The 18934-nt window shown below is 43.8% G+C and overlaps 1 protein-coding gene across 1 annotated transcript; it reads left to right on the top strand.

Annotated features, from left to right (window-relative positions):
* The first annotated feature begins 6509 nt into the window (after positions 1–6509).
* GJA8 (gap junction protein, alpha 8, 50kDa) lies at positions 6510–10437 on the top strand. Its single transcript, XM_010567245.1, has 2 exons — positions 6510–6545; positions 9014–10437. Exon 2 carries the CDS (start codon positions 9024–9026, stop codon positions 10218–10220), a length of 1197 nt encoding a protein of 398 aa, XP_010565547.1. The 5' UTR covers positions 6510–6545; positions 9014–9023; the 3' UTR covers positions 10221–10437.
* Positions 10438–18934: the final 8497 nt, after the last annotated feature.

Raw genomic sequence — 18934 nt, 5'->3', positions numbered from 1 at the left:
TGGAAAAGGGATGCAGAGTCAACTGAAAATACAGATTATATTAGCAAAAAGAGTGCTTTGTCAACAAAGTTTACACTGATTCTATAAGTAAAATCAGTGACATAAAAGTGATCTTCACGTCAGTTTAACTCCATCTATTTAACCATTGTAAAAGCACTATAAAAAAATCGTATTCACGATAGGTATTACTGCATCACCGCAACTTTCCTGTGTTTGCTTTGCCTTGGTTTTGTATCTGCAGAAGAAGTTTAAGAAAGGAAGGATGAGGGAAGAGAAAGGTAATACCAGGCACACTGTGCCTTCTCTTTTCGCGTTCATAGCATCCCTCGGTCTCCCCGGTGCTGTACGGTGCATGAATGAGAGAACACCGCCCGCTAGTGGTTTAGGCTGCAGGAGCCCGAGGGACTGCTTGCAGAGGCTGCTCCTTGTTTCTGCTTTGCTGATGTACTCCGGCAATTGTACTGGGACAAGGTGGGTGGGTTTTATTCCTCCTGCCTTCAGATAAAATCAGCACCTCTGGAAAAGGTCGGCGCTGAACTGAGCGAGAACAGAGGTTCTTACTGGAAGTGCCATGGGTCACTCGCACCTTTTTTCATGTTTAGCCTCAATGTCCAGATGAAACACTCTAAATAAGCTACGGCATTTAATCTTACAGTTACTACAGTAAGAGAACAAATTGGTTGAAATGCGGTTATGGTGAGCAAACACCTCTAAATCCGCACCACATTCAGAGCCATCGGTGAAGTTAAAGAACAAAGCAGTGACCCTCCCGAAGCTTCCCCGAGGACAGCCCTCCTTGCAGGGCAGTGTGGAGATACCTCTGGTAGCCTGGGGTGACCTAGCACCAGCATGGGAAGCAGCATAGCACCACTGTTCTTCACGTTACCCCAGCTAATTAGCTCCACTCTAGAGGAGATAATTAATTCAAGTGGAATGCTTTGCTGACACAGCCAACCTGCTCCCAAACCTGAGCTGGTATCTCTCCAGTTCAGCATTGCACCGAGTGGTGTAGACAACCTGGGATGTCCAGGCTGAGTTTTCAGCATTGGTAGCAAGATACTTTAAAAAGAACCCAAAAACAAGCTGAAAATATTTCTCTGAGATTTCTCTAGGTCTGTGGCCCTACATAAAACTGTACAGCCAAAGACCTCAGAAAGCTTCCCTCTCCCCCCAGATTGTTTTCCTGCTTATGAGGTAAGATCATCCTTAACAGATGTTTGTTTACCTCTTCATAAAAACCTCCTGTGAGCCTCCCCAAGCAGTGTGGTGTAGTGCTTTGCTATTCTTACCATTGCAAAGTGTTTTTCTAATGTTTAGCTATATCATTTTTATTGCAAATTAAGCTGATTATTTCTTCTTTAACTTCTGGTGAATGTAGAGGACAACTGCTTAGTCTCTCCACCCATTATAACAAATGTTTATGTGCTGGAAGACTGTTATCATGCCTCCCCTCCTGTTGTTCTTTTCCTAGAGAAAACAAACTCAGTTATTTTATCCATTCCTTATAAGTCATGGTTTTTTTGCATGTCTTATCATTTTGTTGTTCTTTTTTGGACTCTCTCCAAATTGTCTACATCTCCTGTAAAATGTAGTGCCTGGAACCGGACACACTGTTCCTGCTGAGAGCTCAGCAGTATCGAGTAATGCACATAATAATTGCTTTCTTTGCCTTATACACAAAACTCCCCTTAAAGAATCTCAGAATGAAATTTGTCTTTTTCTGTGGGAATCTCACTTAACAGACTCATAGTCAGTCCCACCCCAGCTCTTTCTTTGCTGCACTGCTGCTGAAATGGTTACGATCTAGTTTGGATCAGCGTATTTGGTGTCTGTGCAGTCACCTTTCCCGAATTGTATCTTGGTACAGTCACCTCTGCAGAGGGCAGCCCTGCTTTCCAGTGTCTCACATTCCTCTCAAATTCTGATCACCCCAGCCCCCCTGCCTTCAGGAAGGACTGCTGCCCCCCCCTACCCCAGCTGTCATCCTTTTGGTTTTCTCCTCTAGTCTGTTGACCAAAACACACAAAGAAATACTGAGCAGCCCTGGAGGCAGAATTTCAGGCATATGATCCTCCCAGCTGGAAAAGTGAAGCCCTGATAATTACCTATGATTATGGTACTTCAACCTATGTAGCCTCTGCATGGTGACTTTGTTTGCTGCTCCGGGAGCCTGCAATCTAGACATTTTCTAAATGCTCACTAAAGTCAAGGTATTTTACAACTACCATTTCCTCCTCATCTACCAGGCCCGTTAGTCAAAGAGGGAAATTAGCCTCGTTTGACAGGATTTGTTCTTCAAAATTCCCTGCTGGTTGTTTCTTATCACCTTATTGTCTTTCAGCTACTTATAAATTGATTGTTTCATAATTGGTTCCAGTATCTTTCTAGGTATCACAGTTAGGCTGACTGGCCTGTAATTCCCCAGATCCTCTTCTAACAGTAATTGTCAGAGAAGAACTGCGTTTAAGTTAAACAGATATTGAAAGACATTCCACTTTTGCCCTGCTTATCTTTATTCATTGTCTAGTTTTGTTCTATCCCTTAAATTAAAAACATGTTTCCCATAAGTATTTATCCTCCACTTGGGGCTCAGCACAATCTAACCCTGCCTTCACCTTTTCTCCTGTGTTCTTGCCCAAACCTTCCTGTTACTTACATACTTATCCAATTTCCCTCCTTCTTGATGCTTTATATGTTCCTTCCTCTCTTTTCTTTATGGTTTGTTTGCAGTTTCCCAGCAAAATATATTCCCCAACAATTTATATCCCCCAGTGCCTGGAGGGCTCTGAAGAGAGTCCTGGAAAAATCTCAGAGCTGTGCCCTTAAAATGTGGACAGTGGCATTTACCAGTCTTGTAGGGACATAGCAAGTTCTGCCTAAAGATTTTGCCCAGGGCTAGCTACATTTAAATGATTTCTGAGACCAGTAGGTGGCAGAGAGAAGATGAAATCTGGGACACTGGTCCTAGTGGTCAGACCAATAGATCGCTTTGGCTCTAGGATGGACAGACACGTGTTATTAGAAAGCAGGTGTCTGCTAAGTTGGGTAGCGTCTAGCAAACAAGAGTGTTGGGTAAAGCTCTCACCTTCTTGTAGGCAGGTTGAATATATTTAGTGTTCAGCTTCAGCCATGAGCAAAAGGTTTGTGTGTTCAGCAGAAGAACAGGAAGCATGTGCCACTTTCTAGCTAAGCAGATCAGGAGAAGATAACTTTGTTTGAGGGAGAGGTATCGTTATCCAGGGTTGTGCACTATATAATTGCACAATCTGCTATCATGCATGAACAGAGCTGTTCAATAGCATGGCCCTGCCTTGTCCTGACATCATGTCTGTGTTGGAAATCCATCTGGAATGAAAAATCCCACATTCCCCAAGTGACCTTGTAGTCTTTGAGCAAAAGGCTGAGTTGCAGTGGAGACTTCACAGTTTCAGTGGTGCCAGAGACAGGAGCTCAGTCACCAGCCTCAAAGCAGCTAGAGGATGAGAAGTCAGCAATGAAGCAAACTTCTTTCCAAAGAAAATAACATTTTAGAAGTGCAGGAGATGTCTATGTTTCTTTGAAGGCAAGAAAAGTCCTGAAGGCAAGAAAAAGTCATTCTGAGTAACAGTGTTACTGTCATTAGCTGCTACTATTTCCAGCACTGGTTTTTGGAGATGGAAGTACTCAGCACTTCTACAGGTTGCCTAATGAGAGCATAAATGCTGGGCCAGGTACACAGGTTGGAAGTGTTCACCATTACCAGTCTGGTACTGTCAGTGTTGCAGTTCTTTTGCAGACTCGGCAAACAAAGCATGCTGCGTGTGAGGTCCAGTCTTCTAGAGCTTTGGTTTTATGGTCTCTACTCCTTTCTTTTACAGCCATTGCTTTCATATTACAAAGGCAGCCCTGACTTCCAGCATTACTCTGATGCCTGAGAGAATCAAGTCCCCTTCTTGCTCTTCTCGTGCTCTGCCCTCTCCTCTTCAACCCCATCTCAAACAATCACTTCCCTGGGTAGCCCAGTACAAGAGGAATTCCTCACTGGCCATCTTCAACTTCATTTAGGCCATTTTCTGCAGCCATTTTCTTCAGGAAGACAAGGCCCTAGTGAGCTGGAGAATCTGTCCCAGAGCTCAGTGGTGCCTTTTAAAAAGGCAACCAGTTGAAGGGACTGTGTGGTTTTCCCCAAACCCAAAATGTCCAGCAAAGTCAGTGTGCCCCATGTTAAAGGCTCGGCACCCTAGTGATAGCAAAGAAAGTCACCCTGATCATTCAGATGAAGGTAACATATACCAAATGATCAGTGACTTGAATATAATTTCTGCATCAGCTGCATCTTGCAAGCTGTTCTGCAACTTGCCAGACAGTGTTTGATATTTGGATAGTGTTTGCAAATGGCAGATAGAAGGTTAATGGGAAATGTCTCTGACAGTAGCTGGATGTAATTTAGAGATGGACTACAGCCATGTAGTTACATACCAGATTTGGGTTTTGGCTCATTATATTAGAGAGATAAGGCCCAGAAAAGGATATGCACATTCATCCAGAGCTGAGTTTTCCAAAAAGACAGTTTCAGTCTGAAAAGGGATGGGCAGTTTAACATCTGAACTATCTGGCTTCTGTGATGCACCAGCTTGCAGGCACTCTTTAAAGGTGTTAGCTGCTGGTCATATCATTTAGTTCTCCCTCTCTTACTGTTTCCCAGAGAAAGGATGAGGATGGCAGTGATGACCAGACACTCATGTATTAATCCTAGTTTATCTCAGTAGCATATAGCAAAACAAAGCAACAAAAGTATTCCTTACTCTTCCCTACTGTCCTTATTCCTCATGTTGATCAAATTGTGCCTTGTCTTACTCACTTCACATTCTTGGAACTTGTGTCCTCTCCTCTGTGTGTCCTCTCTCCAGGAAGACTATGTAGCACAGGCTGAAAAATGTCATGTATAGACCTCTACTACTTCTCTATTAAGAGAGTGATTTATTAAGGTGTTTGGAATATGACCTTCATTCCAACTGCATGCATAGAGAATGCTTTTCCTTTGTGTCTCCAAACTGATCACTCTTGAAAAATATGATTCTTTTCCAACTCTCACTTATCCTTTAGCTCTTCTGAAATCCAGTTTGAAAAACATCATCTCTCTCTCCAGTTGTGCTTTGTCCTTTGGGGCTATGCAACTCAGCTTAAAAGCTGTTTGGGAAGACAACTGCTGAAATGAGGCTCTGAACTTACATGGGCACAAATGCCCAGAAACACCAAAGAGAGGCATCTTTTGAAGATACAAAATTTTGTGGCCCTCTTATTATATCATCTCATTCAAACAACAGCATTTCTAGAGACAGAGCGTCTCCCGATGCCATTCGGGGGAATTAAATTCAGTGTTGAGTATGCATAAAGAGAGAGGAGAGCTACTTGCTGCTTCATCACTTTATGAGCCTGGTGTCTGTATCATTGCTTAGCAGATCTTGCTTCCAGTAATCCTCTTTTTCTTCAGAGCTGAGCACCAAGAGCACATTCTGAGCAATTCATACGGAAAGACTACAAAAACAACAACTCAGAATAAAGTTATATCCTTTGGCTTATAATCAAAACTCACAGGGCAGTTTGTTGTACTTGTGGATGCATTATTGAGCCTGTGATTTTTCTCTTCTATGGGCTCTCCAGCATTTTTGCAGATGGCTGGGGGTAGGTGAGTGCGCCTGGGGTAACATTCCTGTTTGTGGGCTGCTGGAATTCAGCTACGCTCCTTAACAAAACAGTTTGGTTTAGACATTTTTGATGCATGTGCATGTGCAAGATGCATTTGGAAGAAAAACTAAGCAGAACTAAGAAACTGAAAGGTGAGGCTGTAAAATTGGTATTTCTCAGCCTTGATTAATATTGACTGATGATCTCATTTTCCCATACTGCTCTTTTTCCAGGTAAAAGATGTTAAAGAGCAGTCCAAAGTATCTGACAATGCCAAATACAGACCCTGTGCCTCAGTGATGCCTGTGCTGGAAATCAGCAATGCGACTTGGCTGTCAGAGCTGGGTGTAGGGTAACAAATTAATTCAATTAATTCTGCCGCTATCAGAGATGTTGGCACTCCCTTGTCACCTGTCACACGACAACACCTAAAGACTAGCAAGTGGGGACACACACAGAGCTGTGCTGAACCATAGCAGAATTGCAGAGATGCTTTAGTCCCTGCTTAACTGTGCAAACTCCCATTTATGCATGTATTAGGTTTTTCACTGCCTGTCGCCTGTTCCTCTCCCCCCACTGCTTTTCATGTTCAGTGGATTCTCCTCTCTGTGTCTCTGCCTCTCTTTCTCTATTTTTTTCTCCCTATTGTTCCCCATGTCACTAACTGTCACTCACTTCATAAAGCCGTCTGGCTCAGAGCTTAAATATTGCAGGGCAACTAAAACCCACCATCAGAGCCAATTCAGTCATATCTGCTCAGTCGTGCGACAAGATTGGGACTTTTAGGGTAGGGAAGAAGAGAGACAAAAGTTCACTCTTCCCTGCAGAGTGCCAAGAGAGGAGGGGGACACATTTCTTCGGTGGAGCCTTTCACAGCGGCAAGTTGCTTGCTCAACGTCCTTAACCTATACAGTCTTTTTTGCTGGTAGTGTGCTCAGGTTGCAACGTCTGGAAGTGCGGGGTGGGGGTTTGCAACAAGTGAGTTAAGAACACGAGTCTGTTGACTCTGGGTGGGCTTAGGCAGTCTCCTGCTCTTTCTTTATGACAGGCAATTTAAGGGAAAAGGTGACTGCCTAAATTCATCGCTTGCACCTTTCTTGAGACTTGAGGGGTGACTGCTTACAGGTGGAATCCTAAACATTTGAACTGGTTGTACCACTTATCTTCAGTCCACCCAAAACTGTTCCTTGCAGTTGAACTGATTGAGCAATCTCGAACCACTTCACATGGAGAAAATAGGATGGTCACGGCAGAGTTTTGAAAAATGTGACTAGTTCAGAAGTGATCTCGGGAAGAGTTTAGCCAAATGTAGCAAGCTGAAGCGAGACATTTGATGGAGTTAGACAGGAAACATTTTTCCTTCTCTTGTACAGTGAGTTTTCCATAAGGTTTATCACATCTTGAATGCCGCTCTTGCGTGCTGCAGTGGAAATGTTCAAATGGTAGCTGTGGATATCAGCGTAACTCACAAAGAAAGAAAGGGATGGAGTTAACCGCGGTGCCTGGGGGACAATGAAGTTTATATTGTGTGTAGTCGTGTTTTTTACAGAGTTGCACATGACTGGTAACTGTTGGGTGTACTTTGCTCTGTGAATTTGCAGAAAGAGAATGTTTAAATCAGTTTAGATAATGTATGTAAACAGCATAATCTTCTGCTAGATTTGTTAATGTAAGTGCTGACATTAACACACTCTTTTGCACAACTTTAATGACTGAGAAAGTATCAATTAAATTATGTTTGCTGCTTATGCATGCAAGGTGTTTGTGCAAGCTAAAGGACTGTGTTCTGTTCTTTGTTTTCTAACATGGGTGTCTGAGGTTAAAATTTTACAAGGTTTGAAGGCAAGGAAAATTAGTCCATCTTGGTTTAGAAAAATAACATCAGAAGGATTTTTTTTTGTTGTTGAAAATTTGTGAAATTCCCCAGAGCCATAGAAATCTCAATATTTTGTGTGGTTTTCTATGTGTGAATACGTACACACAGTAGTTGAAACTGCCTGGTATGCAATGGTGTGTTGTAATATATGGCATTACAAATATATCCCAGTGGTATCTGAAGGAGGAGGGAAGTTTAGATACTCAGTTTTCCATGCAGTTGATTGTACATTCTTTTTCCCAGCACTTGTCTATGTATGTCTGCATCTAGGAAACTATAGATGGAGGTAGTATCTAAGAGATGATCTTCTAGATCCCTGTGACCAGCTATTCCCTGCTTCACTTGTCATGGTCCACAAGTTGGTCTTTCTGGATCACTGTAATATTCTGCATTCCTCAAAGACTTCAGACTGCTGTGCCATGTTAAATCAGCCCATCCCAAACAAGTTTGCTCTTTATTTCCCTCATTCATAGATTTTTCTCTTGCCTAAAATTATATAGTAGGAAGTTGAGGATATGCAGGATGAAGTCCTGGCCTAGGAATAATTTCTTATCATGCAAAAATAATGACAGATGTAAAGTTTGACTTACATTACTTGAAAATGAACTACTTTCTTAGCTTTCCTGCAGCTGGCTTCCAGTTCTGTGTTAGCCTGAGATAGCACTGACATTTTAGAGAGACAAAACAGTATTTTAGGTCTCAGTTATAGACCTTTGTGTTTTTCTCCAGGTTGGTTCCAAAGTCAGTGTGGCAACTGACTTCAGAAGAGGATACAAAGAATAGCCCAAAGAACACCAAATCATTATACTGTATATCATGCATACTATATAGCAAAACTAGTATATATGGTAGTTATTAAGCTTATACAGTATTACTAAAATAATAATGGTGTTGTAATTGCTATTCTTACCTAACAGAGTGATTTCTAATGTAGAATTAATATATGCAACCTTAGAGAGAATCCAGGTTTGTATAGGTGCAAGATGGGCACCAATTCAAGATCTGTTTGACCCATGTGTGCAGAAGAGCTTGGGTGCTTGAAAGCTTCACTCTCTTTTCTAACCACTGCAGCCGCATGCTGATAAATCTGTTCTACTGTACTGCTGGCGAGTGTTTGTACGTGTACAAAATTTAAGCAGGCTCATGCAACTGAGCCTACAAGGCACCACAGAAGACTCTTACCTGGACAAGGAGTTAAATATAGCCCCCCCCCCCGCAAAGTAATTGCCCATTTAGAGCCAGGGAAGAAAGAATTTAGCAAGCAGTTTGCTCTGGCTTCCCAGCCCTTCTCTTGCTAATAAATCATTGTGATCAGGCAAATAAGCAAGCAAGCAACCTTTTTTCTGTTCTCAAAGCATATTAGGGAAATACTTACTGGTTGAAAGCAACAAAAGACATCAGTGGGAAAACCTGAAATCTTTTAAATTTAGCATAATTTGTGGTCATTCTCTTTCTTTTTTCTTTCCTTAGACAGTAAGAAATGGGTGACTGGAGTTTCTTGGGGAACATTTTAGAGCAGGTGAACGAGCAATCCACTGTCATCGGGAGAGTCTGGCTCACAGTGCTCTTCATTTTCCGCATCCTGATCCTGGGAACAGCTGCCGAGCTAGTGTGGGGAGATGAACAGTCAGACTTTGTGTGCAACACCCAGCAACCTGGTTGCGAGAATGTCTGCTATGATGAGGCCTTCCCCATCTCCCACATCCGGCTCTGGGTCCTGCAGATCATTTTTGTATCCACACCTTCACTCATGTACTTTGGGCATGCCGTGCACCATGTCCGCATGGAGGAGAAGAGGAGAGAGAGGGAGGAAGCTGAGAGGCGTCAGCAAGCTGAGGTGGATGAAGAGAAGCTGCCCCTGGCTCCAAATCAGAACAAAGGCAACAACCCTGATGGGACCAAGAAGTTTCGCCTGGAGGGCACCCTCCTGAGAACCTATATCTTCCACATCATTTTCAAAACCCTCTTTGAGGTGGGATTCATAGTAGGTCAGTACTTCCTTTACGGCTTCCGAATTCTCCCCCTTTACCGCTGTGGGCGGTGGCCCTGTCCCAATCTTGTGGACTGTTTTGTCTCCAGGCCCACGGAGAAGACCATCTTTATTATGTTCATGCTGGTGGTGGCTTCCGTGTCCCTCTTCCTCAACCTGGTGGAGATCAGTCACTTGATCCTCAAAAGGATCCGGAGGGCTCTGAGAAGACCAGTGGAGGAACAGCTGGGGGAGGTCCCAGAGAAGCCCCTCCATGCCATCACAGTCCCCTCCATCCCAAAGACCAAAGGCTACAAGTTGCTGGAAGAAGAGAAGCCAGTGCCCCACTATTTCCCTCTCGCAGAAGTAGGGGTTGAGCCCAGTCCCCTTCCATCAGCCTTCAATGAGTTTGAGGAGAAGATTGGGATGGGACCATTGGAAGATCTCTCTAGGGCATTTGATGAGAGGTTACCATCGTATGCACAAGCGAAGGAACCGGAAGAGGAGAAGGTAAGAGCAGAGGAGGAACAAGAAGAGGAGCAGCTGGGACGTCAGGGAGAGCCAGGGGTGAAGAAAGCAGTGGAGGAGGTGGTGAGCGATGAAGTGGAAGGGCCTTCAGCACCTGCTGAACTCACCACTGATATGAGACCCCTCAGCAGGCTAAGTAAAGCCAGTAGCCGGGCCAGGTCAGATGATTTGACTGTATGAAGGTGCAGGATATAGGGAGCACATGAAAAGGAAAAGGTTGAAGAGAAAAGGAGAGATAGAGAAAGAAATCAAAAGATATTTTTAAGCAAAGTGCTAAAATGGCCATTTGAATATTATTTCCTCTTGAGATTCTCAACTGGAAAGGTACTATCATGGTAACTGTGCCTTATTTGCCCTGTATGTCCATTTAAAAAGGAACATTTTCCCTGTTTCCACATGCCAGCTAACTCCTTACAGTAATAGCTACATTGTACACATAACTGATGTCTTTTGAAACCTAACGTGGCAGTGAAACCCAAATGTCACCACTGTGAACGTATTTACTGGAAGCTTTGTGTTCCACATTTCTCTAGGAACATGGGGATGATCTGTCTCTGCAGCCAGCAAGGGGGATGACTGATCAACAACTGTATCTAGTATTTCTTTTTCTGTTTCCACCTATGGCATGCTGAGCAGATCTCCCCTTCGCTGTTGGCATGGAATTGCAGTTATTTAATTCACAAAGTGAATTCTGTGCTTAGCATCAACAGACTAAAATAGTAAGTACTATTTCCCCTCTCTATTCAGAAAATAAGGGTCAAAATGTCCCCAGTTTCTCTGTGAATGCAAATCTGAGTTAGGTAAAAATATTTTCCTTTATGTCAAAAATATTTCTGCTCTTCAAGTGACATTGACAATGGGCAAGGTTAACAGTAGCTCTCTACTAGGATTTAGCAGATGCCCACAGATGGATTATTTGTTCCCAAGAGGGTCATCCAGCCCCGAGCCTATTTCAGAGCACTGGAAAGAATAAATTCAAGTGATATTTTTTACTTGTAGTCTTGTGATTTAAAGATCTGCAACTCAATTTAGCAAAGCAAGCGTGGGAAGACTTCTGTGAAAGGAGGAAACAGCTACAGCAGCCAGAGCATGAAACCAAACACAAGCCTTCATGGCATGATCCTGACATGTGCTCAGTTCCTGGAGCTCCCAAACTTACAGGCACTCAGCAAATCTCAGGTCCAGAGTCCTGAAGGCACCTGTGTACCTAAACCTGGGGTCTAGGTAACTACGTGCCTATTTAAACCTCTAAATACAAAACTGGCTGTTCAAGTTTGAAAAGTCTGATATCATAATAGTCTTTTGACATCCTTTGTTTTTAATTTGACAGATGGGAGCCATCCAGTGGTTTACATCTCTATTAAATGCCAAAGTCTCGAGTAAAACAAGGCCTTCCAAAATATGATTTAGACCTTTTGTGCCAACAGGTCTGTAGAGAACTCCCAGAGCCTCAGCAAAATCTTTTTTTGTTACAAAAGGCAGAAAAGCATGTGCTTGCAAATGTTTAAATCCCTGTGGATTTCTAATTTTAGGACTACAGCAGCATCTTTCGGCTGAGACAGTGCAGCAATGCATTCAAAAAACTTCAGGTTAACAGCTGTGTCCCCCCAAAACTGAGCCTCATGCCAGAAAAGTGCAGGTATGCACTCTCATCTGCTCTGCTCTGCAAACCTCAGACCCTGCCAGCTCAGCAAATTCTTTCTGCTGGGCTGCAGCCCATCCCATTGTTCCCAGGGCAGGCTCTAATCCAGGTCAGGAAAAAAAAGGTCTTTGGCATAATGCATAAAACTCATCCCGCCATTAGCTAGAAAAGACCCTCTGTGGTCTCCCATTGTAGTAGGGCTGACTCCAAGCCCATTGAAGTCAAATGGGTGTCTGAAAGAGCTCTGGGTAGGCGTGGGCTCATACCTCCAGTCCTGCTGCATCCCAGCCCATGCAGCCACCAGTAGTCAGTTCTGTCACTCGCTGATCTAACCTGTTTGGTGGAGTTCCCCTGCCTTGTTATGCAGCTGCCCTGTAGGAGTGCAAAGGTGGCTAGACTTCACTGCTAAGTGAAGTAAGCTGTACATATGTAGAAAGTTTGTAGGGTGCATTGGGATTCTTCAGCATCACAGCGGTGCCACGTATTTTTTTTTTATTTTTCTTTTTACTATTAATCCTTTTGCTCCTCTTGGGCCTGCATATTTTCCCAAGGTTTGCCACCTGAGGTCAAAATCTTTGCCCCCTGGACAAAGGCTGTTAGGTTGTCCTCCCTTGTGAAGGAAGACTGGAAGGTACCTCCTCAGTTTTGGGAAGGAATATGACAAAGCAACACATGCGAAGGAACGTGCAGAGAGAGAATCTGGAGGCTACCATTTATCCACTCTCTTGACACGGAAACAGGAGAACAGTTAACACAAATGAAAGGCAACTGAGGAAAGAGAATGTTTTTCAGCAGGAAAAGGGTCCACTGTGCCCAGTATTCTACTAGAATTCAAGCAGGGGCAAAAATTCAGATGAACAGCAAAATCACTACACTTATATGAGATGGGATCTATTACTTTTTATTTTCTTCATAGCAAGATAGAAGAGAGTTTTAATGGTTCTAAGCATAAACCAGCCCACTCATCAAAAGGGGTAGGAAACACACTTGCCTGGAGGTAAAAAAAAAAATATATCTGTAACGGCTCAGTATGAGATATCTTCTATCTTCAGAGCATCTGATCCTTCCAGATACCAACAGACTAGATGAATCACCCCCACACTTGTTTACTTCTAATTACTTGACAAGTCCTTTTACATACAAAGTATTTTAATAACCATCCCTGTTCCTGACCTCTGACATGCATACCTTCATTAGATCTCTGGACTAATTCAGATGAGTCCTTATTCATCACAGGTATATGGTCCACACTATGACTGTTGGGCGGTCCAGTCTTTAATCATCAGATGTTGAGTATGTCATTCTTCTTCACTGGAGTACTTCAGTAAAATGCACTATATGCAGTGAACTCAATGGACACCCTGTAGTTCTTTCACAGCTGCCACAGAAAAGGTGGTTTCTTCCTCCGCGTCATGACAGCACAATGAAACAAACCAGCATTTTCCTCCTGTATCCAGTCACCTGCTTGTTGATTTTTTTTTCAAGCTGGTTTTCAAGTACCCTGCCAGACTGCTAGCAAATCTGCACCAAGTATGAGCCATGGCATCAAGACAGCCCTTCTCGGCAAACTGAGCAGGGAACTAACAGTCTGGCCTTCTGGCATTCAGCCTCATCTCTGCAATGAAATCACTGTGGGACTGTCAGCAAGTCATTCTTCCTTCTTGTACAATTGGGAATAATTTTCTACCTCACAAAGCTGATGTGAGGCTCGATATATTGTGTTAGTAATAGAATGGGAGGCCCTGGGATGGAAGGCCCTACAGATGAGCAAAGGATTATTGCTATTTCTGGATGTGATATCATATAAATGTGTTTTATTCCTTCTCAATGAGACAAATTTAATCATTTATTCAAGAAATTGCTAGTGAAGTTGCATAACAGCCTCAGAGCTGTGGATTCAGTGTATGATTCTACTCAAAAAATAAGTACACAAAACATAGATATAAAGAACAGGGAAAATTATTTTCTTGGGAAGGGGGAAGTCACTGAACAATTAGAGCCATGCCTGGATCATTTAAAGGTGTGTGTACGCCCTTGGCTCTCTGTGCAAATAAATAACTGGCTCTCTGCAAGGAGCATTAAGATGCAAGTGTCAAAATCACCAAAGGAGGTAAAAGTAGAAGAGAAAGGTAGTGTCTTAGCTTACATTAGCATGTGGGAGTTGGTGTTCTCTAGTGTCTAGAGCAGTGGACCTAGGATAATAATCTTAGATTTACTTCCAGCTCTGCTTCTGACTTGCTGTGATAATCACTTTACCTCTCAGTGCCTGTTTTCTCCACCTGTAAAATGGGTGTAAGAATTTCCACCTACCTCACAGGGATGTTGTGAGGCTTCTTTAATTCTGTTTGTAAAGTAAGTAGGAATGATCTGATGAAAAGCACTGCTGAAATGCATGGTATCCTTGTTCTTTCCTGGCAGAATGGCTAACTTGGTTAATACATAACTCCTCGACCAGGCAGGCATTAGTTTGAAAATGTGAACACTGCATTGCACTGACAACATCAACGCAGATGTGGATTTGCCATGAGTAAAAAAGACTCCATTGATCCCCCACCTCTCTCTCCCACTTTAGCCTTGGCCTGGCCATATGAAGCAGCAGTGACAGTGTGGTTACATGGACCCCTCTTCTCCATCCCCAGCATCCATTCTGGGGCAGCATTTATGCTTAAATAAGACAGTTCCTGGAGGGGGGTACAGGTTGGTGGAGCTCTAACAATTTTAAGGGCTTTGTAAGGCATGTGGGAGAGGGTTGTATAATGCACAATATTGCTGGGCTTCTGTTTTAAACCACTCAGTGCAAACTCCAAGTAAATTTTCCAGAGTCTCCATGAAAGAGTTTACAATTGCTTATAGCACGCAGAAAAAAAGCCCCTCTTTGTGAATGTAAACCCACAAATTATCATGTTATACTGATTCTTTCCTCTAAGTGCGATAGATACCAACGATCCCTGAGTGCTGAAACACAATGAAGTACAGATTCCTCCTCCTGTAGGAGTGGAGACAGTTGGGGGGATCTCTGCTCTCTAGGTCTGTGTGGGCATGAAATCTACTTACTGAGGGAGGAAAGCCCAGTCTCTCCTGCCACTCAGTAACTCACTGACTGTGCAGTTTTACATTTAAAGAGCGGCCATGTCACACAATGCTGAAAAAAAGTGGCAGTTTGCTGTTTTGTATAGAAAATGGCTTTTCAGGCTGACAACTGAAAGTAATCCTAGCCTAGGCGTAGTTTTGTTTAGTAAAGACAGGAACAGCTATGAGAGCTAGACTAAAGCCTTCCTATAAGCCTGAGGCAGTTGTGATAAAATGGTATGTGATGCCAGATTTCCCAAGGGCCAGGGTTGGATAAACATACCAAAATCAGGGGACTTGTCTAAGTATTGGAATAATTTTTTTTCCCCAACAGAATGATGCTACCATTTCTTAGGCTCCGTGTGTGCTACGCCTTTTAACATGGCTCGGGAAAGGGTTTTTGCCAACACCAAATGTGCTTATACAGTTGAGTAGTAACCATGGCAAATAAATGTGTATTGACTTGCCAAGATGTAGCCTGGCACACAGTTCTTTACTTGCAACTAGCTTGGCATGCACCTATTTCAGTAGAACCAGCAAGACTCGTGTCTCTGTCAACAATTCAAGTTTTTCTCTCAGCAGCTTGATGTACAAAGAGACATTGAAGATTTGTCCAACCTAGAGAGGAGGTGGCTAATGGGGTGGGGAAGTCTAACTGCTGTCTTCAGGTACTTAATGGGGAGTTACAGGGAAGATGGAGCCAGACTCTTGACAGAGGTGCACAGCAAAGGATCAGAAGCAATGATCACAAAGAACAGCAAGGAAAATTTTGACTAAAAAATTCTGACTAGGAAAAAAATTTTTCAACTGGAGAGTGGTTCAGCACTAAAACAGGTGCCCAGAGACGTGGTAGGATCTCCATCCTTGGAGGATGAAGCCTGACTGGGAAAAGCATTGAGCACCCTGGTCTGACTTTGATGTTGGCCCTGCATTGAGCTGAAGGCTGGACCAGCTGGTCCCTTCCAGCCTGAACTATCTATCCCATGGGAAGCTGAAAACTCAGTGCAGCCACTGCATGTGGAACAATGGGTGTGGGGCACTTTCTGCCTCTCTGGGGTGCTCTGGTAGAATTTGCTTAGGCTGTCCCAGCAGACAACACCAACTAAGTGGGCATTGCAGCAGAGGCCGATGCACAAACACAGTCAACTGATGTTTGGAAGCTAGAAAAGCTGCTTGAGGCCAGAACTATGTGTTGTGTAACTGGTTTGGAAAGAAGATTACAAATAAAATAAAATTAAAAAGAGTATGCTTGTCAACAGAGAAAATCATGGAAATATAAGGGGCTTAGGTCTTTCCAGCTCCCTTTAATTTCAGTGTCAAGTGTGCCTTTAAATCCATCTGAAAGTGCAGAGGATGGCATTTTAATGCTCTGTCAACAAAAACCTGGGTATTTTAAAGCTTGCTGATCTGGGATGAAGCAGAACTGAATAGAAATGGTGATTACAGAGCTACTGACAGAACATTTTTTAAAAAACCCAAAGACTGTTGGCCTTCGCCTTGCTAGATCCAGCCTGACACAGTAAAAGCAAAACAAGCCATTTATTGGTTTCCAAGGAGGAAAGTCTGTATTGCTTGGAAAAGTCATGGAGTAGCCTACTGAAAAACTTTTAAGTCAACACAGCAACAAATTTGTGGTGAAACATTAAACAGAAAAGTTGGCTGCTATGGTGTTTCCCTGAAGGTCAGGGGAGAGCTGGACTGAAGGATGATTGGGATAAGGAAACACAGTTACAAATGAGCATACCAAAAAATCCTGGATTATAGGCAGGCTGCAGGCAAAGGCCAAAGCGAAGAAGCCTGCAAGCTCATGGGCCGAGTACCTCATTGTAAGGATAAGGCAAGCCAACATGAGACATGAATTAAACCCAGCCTGTTACCAAATCTGGTATTTCTGGATTTTAAGAATGTCAGCAACTTTAAAGTAATTTAATTGAACTTTTATGCACTGGTTCCTCTATTTACTGGGTAGAATCGAGAACCAGAAATAGCATGGGTAAAGCTTTTTTTCCCAAATCCTTCTACCTAAGCATATGAAGAATTACTGGGACAAAAATGGTCAGGTAAGTTTCTCAATACATATATGTTAGTTCAAAGAAAAGTCATAGACAACTCCATAAAGGAATTCATCTATTGCCAGTGAACATCATCATCTGAACTCACCAGAAATCAGAATGATGTCGGATTACTCCCAGCTTCAGAGCTCCTGTTCATGAAAACCTTTGGAGAGAAAAGAAAATGGATGGCCAGCTGCCAGCTAAGCCTATTTTTCATGAAAGTTCCCTGTAGCACTTTCTGGAACCCTGTGCTATTTCTAAATATACCCTTGGCCAACAAACTGCCTTAATTCAATATGCTCCACCTTTCCACTTTACTTGAAAGGCTTGACTTCAGTTCCCTCTACAAACTGAACATAAAATAGCCACATTCACACTTTAATATGGGGAAGAATGAAATATGGAACTGAGTGGAAACCTGCCAACGTACTGACCAGCCCTTCTTCCTTGTGCGCTGCCTCTCCTCTCTGGCCACCTCTATCTATATTCTGTTTAATGAAACTACCCGCCTCTCACAACTGAGAAGTTGTCTTTGTACCTGTGGAGTGCCATGGACCCTTCTCCCCACACATGCACATCAGCAGCTATCTAAGGAGGAACAACACGGAATAAATTTCCCATTTTCTTTTTACACTTTTTGTCTTCCCTGAAGGAGAAGTCCTGGGACTAGGGGGTGGATCCGAGTTTTTCCAGTAGGAATTACCTTCTTCCCTGTGTGTTTCTCCCCAGGCTCAGGAATCAGTAATTTACAGCTAAGCAGAGACATGTTTCAAGCCTATTTATAAACACATGCAAAGAAGAAATTTTAAAGAGCTATGACCAAACTCTGCCTTGTTTTTTGACCTTGTGTTGAAGTGAGTGGAGTTGCCAAGGTGTAAACAAGAGCAGAATTTGGCTTTGTATAATTTATTTTTTAAAGGATTTCCTGTTAAGTTCTGTCTTTAAAAAGCAACCAACAACTAATCTTGCCCCACAACCTACCAATACAGAACAAAACAACCACGAATCCCTCCAAACTCAGGAATCTCACCGCTTTAGGAAAGATCAGTTTCTAAGTAGCAGATACAGAAAGGAAGAACAGGGAAATCCTGATCTCAGCTCTGCATTAATTGGCAGCAAGACCAGAAGCTGTAAAAAAAGAGGCCTCAGGTCAGATATGATAATCTGCTCCCTCAGTTCATTTCCCTGTGAAAGCTGAATGTCTCTTTCTCTTTGCAATGCTGTAGACAAAGAGACAAATTTCAAACCAAGATGACTGACAGCAAGACAGAAAGCCAAACAATCAAAGAGACTGTGGGACTAAACCGGTGACTCGGCACAACCAAACATAGATTTGTTTTCCTAGTGAAATGAGTTGTAATGAATAAAGGTTCCTGATTTTCAATCAGCAGGGGCTCTGTGCTTTGTTAAACTCCCAGCTAGCCCCACTTGATTCTTTCTCTTCCTGTAGGTTATTCCAAATACAGAGTTTTGAGCGGCAACGGTTAGGTGTGGTTTTAAGAGGAAAAAAAGACACAGACACCATTAAGTTCAAGCGGGGACATGACTGTGACATGAAGGACTGGATCTCACACCGACAGGCATCAGGAAATTCCCTGTTTGAACTATTACTTCCCTTCTGGCCCCGTTCCTTGATACATTCTAATTGCAAGGCCCGACCCGCATCCCCAGCCCGGCTCCCGGCGCCGAGGGCGGACGGAGAGGGCCCCACGCGGGAGACCCACCTCCCCCGCGGTGGGAAGACGGGCCTGGCGCAGTCGCGGCGCGCCACGCTCCGCTGCCGCTCGACTCTTGCACAGCAGCCAGCGCGGAGGTAAGATGGCGGAACGGCGTCTGCGCCTCCAGCCGGCCACCTCCTTCCCCGGCCGGCAGCGGGTCCCCTTCCCTCGGCTTCCCTCTGCGGTCAGAGGGGCACCACCCGCCCCGACTTTCGAGAGGGCTCAGGAAAAGGGGTCAGGCTTCCCCCAGAGCTGCGGCTCAGCAGGCTGCCAGCGGCGGCAAATCCCAGCCACCAGGCCCAGCCGCGGTTCCCCCGCTGCGGCGAGACCCCGTCCCCGCGGCAGCGGGAAGGGGGCACCGGGGGCAGCGCCACTGCTCCTGCCGCGGCCGGCCCCGCCCCGGGGCGGAGC

The sequence above is a fragment of the Haliaeetus leucocephalus genome, unplaced genomic scaffold (assembly GCF_000737465.1).
Source record: "Haliaeetus leucocephalus isolate CR32 unplaced genomic scaffold, Haliaeetus_leucocephalus-4.0 Scaffold228, whole genome shotgun sequence".
In the NCBI taxonomy this organism is placed as follows: domain Eukaryota; kingdom Metazoa; phylum Chordata; class Aves; order Accipitriformes; family Accipitridae; genus Haliaeetus; species Haliaeetus leucocephalus.
The sequence above is the reverse complement of the archived record's forward strand: the minus strand, read 5'-3'. Positions and strand labels throughout refer to the sequence as shown.

Coding starts and splice junctions, on each gene's coding strand:
- GJA8 (XM_010567245.1), top strand. CDS start 9,024: ATGGGTGACTGGAGTTTCTTGGGGAACATTTTAGAGCAGGTGAACGAG.